Source organism: Cynoglossus semilaevis, chromosome 7, assembly GCF_000523025.1.
Source record: "Cynoglossus semilaevis isolate Cse_v1.0 chromosome 7, Cse_v1.0, whole genome shotgun sequence".
Taxonomy (NCBI): domain Eukaryota; kingdom Metazoa; phylum Chordata; class Actinopteri; order Pleuronectiformes; family Cynoglossidae; genus Cynoglossus; species Cynoglossus semilaevis.
The window spans coordinates 4,323,744-4,328,487 of NC_024313.1; the positions used below are offsets into that span (position 1 = coordinate 4,323,744).

General features: G+C 41.4%; 1 protein-coding gene across 4 annotated transcripts in view; it reads left to right on the top strand.

Annotated features, from left to right (window-relative positions):
- vegfab (vascular endothelial growth factor Ab) overlaps positions 1-4,744 on the top strand; it is a 58,844-nt gene that overhangs the window by 40,467 nt on the left and 13,633 nt on the right. The window contains exon 1 of one of the 4 annotated variants that reach the window (XM_017033760.2): positions 2,274-2,888. The exons of 1 other annotated variant lie outside the window; for it this stretch is intronic. Coding sequence is in view for 2 of the 3 variants with exons in the window: in XM_025056636.1 (XP_024912404.1) it covers positions 3,982-4,035 (54 nt within the window). In the remaining variant the exon portion in view is untranslated. Of the gene's footprint in view, positions 1-2,273; positions 2,889-3,243; positions 4,036-4,744 lie in introns of those variants that run through there. 2 more of the 4 variants (XM_025056636.1, XM_025056637.1) reach the window with 2 other exon arrangements.

Here is a 4,744-nt window from a genome sequence, read left to right on the forward strand (position 1 = left end):
TTTCCGTCTAATGACAAAGTTCTTTCAAAAAGATAGTTGTGCTGCTGTGTGGCTATTTGTTCTGCATGTCATCTTATTACTTGTCCTGGTTACATTAGTCCTGATGGGCCGCTCAATTTAGCTATCGTCTTTCCCTTGCTGGGTTTGGGACAGACACCACAACATGTATGGACAGTAATGACAGTAGTTCAGGAAAAAAAAAATCATGTGTAGCACTTGTGATGGTATTTGGAGAACATTCTTAGGCGAAAAGCATGGTCTGAAAATCTGGACCCACAAAGAACTATTGCAATGATTCCTTAACCACTGTGCTGTGGCACATTAATGATTAACTATTAATTATGTATTGCAAATACTGTAATTTTTCTTTGTTTAACAATGTGTGCCAGGCAGAGCAATTAAACACTCTTCCCCTAGGTGGCAGCAGATGGTTATTGAAACTAAAAAATGATAATCAGAGCTGTTGAAGATCTTTATGAGTGTTTTTCTTCAATTCCTGCCAGAATATTGGCGTTGTCTTCAACTAAACAGGAGTACATTTTTAGTAAATTTAAACTAGAATTAAAACTAGAATTCCTGATAATATATACATGCCGGGGCTCAAAAAAGGTTGGGAAACACTGAATTATTGAAACAGTCCTAGGACTTAGCTAAGACTGAATGGCATCTTGGTCTGTGATGCTTTCATTGGTTGGACATTTAGGTTCCAAAAGACAAACCACAATGGTCATTGCTATGCTGTTTAGGTTAAGTCTTTTAGCAACTGTAATTCAGTACACTCCCATTTTGTTTGTCATTGTTAGTGATTGACGCCGACATTTCTGCATAATATTTAAATGCAACTGATGAGGACCTGTAATCAATCACTCACCCATAGTCGTTTCAGAGAAATGCATTATTTTATTCTCATGCTAACCAAATACATCTAAGGCACTAGGTGAATTCCACCTAGTTGATATATTGAGCAATGACGGCCTATCTCCACATCTATGTTATTTTTGGCAACACTAACTCATTTTAAAATAATTCATGTATAAATGAAAGAACAGCAGCCAAAGCAAGTTACAAGAAGAACAGCCGCAGGCATGGCGCCTCACACCGTCAACCATCAACAGAGTCGTTTGTGCAGGCAACGACTTCTGTCGTCCTGGCCTGATATCACACTTTTGCTTTGGGCACATTGGAAAACGGCCAAAATCTGACTGATTTAAAACGTGACTTTGGCCTCAGCCTTTGTCCACAGCACTCAAAGGAATCACCCTGATTTCCTGTTACCTTGGCATTTATAAGTGTGCGTCAGTGAGTGTCTCAATGCAGGGGAGGCTGTTTATTGTCCTATTGGGAAAGAACCATTTCATTAAAGTGTATGTTTACATATGTGAGTGTGCAGTCAGCACAAAACACATGCTGAGTCAGCAGAAACAGGAGCTTGGTGACCCCGCTAATGAACCCGAGTATTATTCTTCAATTAAAACACTGAACCGGTACCGAGCCTAAGGGACTCCTCTCAAGACTGCTCCTGTTACATGACAAGCCCAATCCCTCTCTTCCTAAATGCTCTCTTTCTCTTACCTATCATTCACCCTGCTTCTGTTTTCCTGCACCATCATGCCTCACTTCTCTCCTCTGTAAAGTCTCATTGTGTCTTTTGGCTTTCTCTCTCTCTCTCTCTCTCTCTCTCTCTTTCCCATTCCATTTTATTGCACACTAAGGTATGAGTTTTAGTAAGCAGTACAGTATGTGAGGGAAATCCCTGTGAACTTGTCATTACGTGCTTATCTGCCTTTTTCCACCTCGTTGGTGACTTGTCTGTCATCGAGCTGGACACATTTGTTTCCTGCAGTGGCCTGTAGTTCCAGCAGAGGGCTCCAAGACTATACGTAAATAGAATTGATGACATCTTCAGAATACGTTTATCACCAGGACATACATCTTCTTCTTTTTTATTTTTTTTACTAAAGGGATATTATTGAACAATGGAGACTACAATCTTTGCTGTTTTGTAACTGCATGCGTCTCAGACTTCCTTTGGGTGCTATTTTTAATCGAATCCACTTTGTTGCTATAAAAAGAAAAAGAAAAAAACTCTAGTCAAATCGGTGGGAGCTGCCATTTTAACATGCTATAGCAGGTAAAGTACTTGTGTTACTGATGACATTATTGATGGCTGTGTTCACCCTCCTGCAAGTTAGGACAGTGTGGCAGTCAAATTAGATTCCACCCTAAACTTAAGGAAGCTAATTGGAACCAAGCCATCATTAATTTGATTATTAGGGACTGTGCTCCTATCTCTGTGATCCGTCTGTCTTTGTCTGCCAAAGGGCTTACATGGTGTCTATAAATGTTTGACGTTACATTTCACATTTATTGGTATGTATTTTTACTTAAGATAGTAAAGCTTCTTCTTTTTTTTTGTATTTATCCAAAACTGGTAACATTTTTGCCTTTGCCATTTTAGCATATGAAACGTACGTCACATTGCATCCTAAGGTCGTTATGTGTTATATCTGCAATCACCGACATGTGCACAGTGTCCGCCGCTTAATGTGAACTAAGCCCATATGGTACAGTAGTAACCTGCTTTATCATCGTCGTCATCTCCATCATCATCATCATCATCATCATCATCATCATCGTCATCATCGTCACCACAATTTCCACACAGACACGTTCCACTCTTCTCCTCTTCTCTTCTCTCCTCTTCCTCGTCTACGTGATGCGATCAGATGAGGGGAGGGGGGAAATGCGGAGAGAGGAGTCCGAAGAAGAGCCTGACCGACTCTCCGGGTCTATCCAACACCGGTGTGACGCGGAGGAAGTCACGAGTTACCTACTTTCCATGAAGTGCGTGCGTGTGCGTCCTGACGCGCACCAACCGGCGCGATGCGGTAACCGGCAACGTTGCACAACGCACGCACACATACACACACTGATCGGGCAAAAAGGCATACGTGTCCGAAGACACACACACGTCTTCTTTTAGCAACACATTTTCTCAAATAATAAGAGAGCAAATGTGAGTGTGTGTCCATGTCTCAGCTTCCGGAAACACAAGTGAAGCTTTTTAAATATTATTTAAATGATGCAGACTAAATGTGTGTAGTGTAAAATTAAAGATGACTTTCACTTTAAAAAAAATATTATTATTATTTTACATTTTATTTTATTTTGTGCAGTGCACATGTTTTAGAACTATTATGGGGGAGGGACAGACCAGAAGACTTCAGTGTTCATTTTCATAATAAGAATAAATTACCAAAAATGTCGTATTTTCTATTTCGTTTTTTCTCTCTCTCTCTCTCTCTTCAAATAAAGAGAAAATCCGACCGGCACGTCTGAGCTCAGCTCTGCGTTTTTAATAGCCTACTGATGATGGCGTGCATGGTCACATGAGTCTGTTTGATGAAACTTTGGGGCAAAGACACACCTACAATCGTTGCCACAGTATGTGGAGACCGCGTAGAGCTGACCTGCAGTAAGAGGAATAATCCAGCCGGAGAAAGCAAACTAAGTTCTGTCGGGACGAAAATTATCACTGCGCGGTTCACTCGTCCACTCGAAGCCAGCCTGGTGCACGGGTTCAAATTGCACATGTAAGTTTCCAATGCAAAGATACTTGAAGAGCGCTGGCGCAACAAGCATGGGATTATTTTGGTAATGTGGAGTGCAACTGCCTGGCAAGAAAATAAAGGTCTGCTGCGGAACAATGTGAGACGTTGTGCGTCTTGGATTTTCGTGTTTCTGGATATCTTGAAAAGCATCGGAAACAGTTGAGGAAAAAGAACAAGTTAAGCGCAACGGATTGTGTCCTTAAACCCGGGACCAGCATGGATTAAAAAAACCCCTTCCCCCAACTACAGAAGTTTTCAGCCGGTTCACTTGTGTTGTACTTGTTGTAAACTTCATGTTTGTGAACAAATTGCCTTATTGGCTGCTTGGATTTTAAAACGTCGCCTGGCTTTGGATTGGATTTCCAACACCATGAACTTTATTGACAGTTTGACACTATTATTTTTGACGCTGTCAGCTGTCAAGGTGAGTGGAGTATTTCCGTTAGCGATTTGAACCTAAAAGTGAAAGGGGGAATTACATATATCAGACGACCCTTGGTTTCTAACATGGTCATTAATGTGTAGCTCGTCCTTGTCTTTCCTCTGGCTAGGTCATCGCTCATGTCTAAACAAGTCTGTTTATGTTTATTGGCTTTTTGGGGCGTTTAAACAGCCGTTACGCACAGCCCACAATGCAGCCATATCCGTGCATTCTCCAGTGATGCGTTTTTGTTCCTAGTAATATAGCATTATATATATTTTTAATATTATTGTGAAGTTTGACGCTAGTTGATCGCAGGCCTGCTCAAGGAGATATGATTACGCTTTAAAGGCGCAGTGGCTCCATTCTGAATTAGGACATGTGAGCAGGTTCACTCCTGGCACTGAGGCGACACTAACAGTGAGCCGACCCCTGTCAAGAAGAACTTTTTTTTTTTAATTTGATAATGTCACTCTCATTAGAAAAGAAAACAACCACGTGCTTTGATTTCCTGGTGAAACCCAGGCGACGGGGTGCGTCGCCTGAGAGCGCACTACAAATCGTTTTCCCCATATAATCATTAATCGAGCGCCGTGCGCCCAATGACTCTTTGAGCAAAGGTTTCAAGGTGATATTATGAAGCTGCGCACCACTTCAAACGCAGACTGCAGCGTCATATTGAACCACATAATGATAGGAATTTGCCACTTCA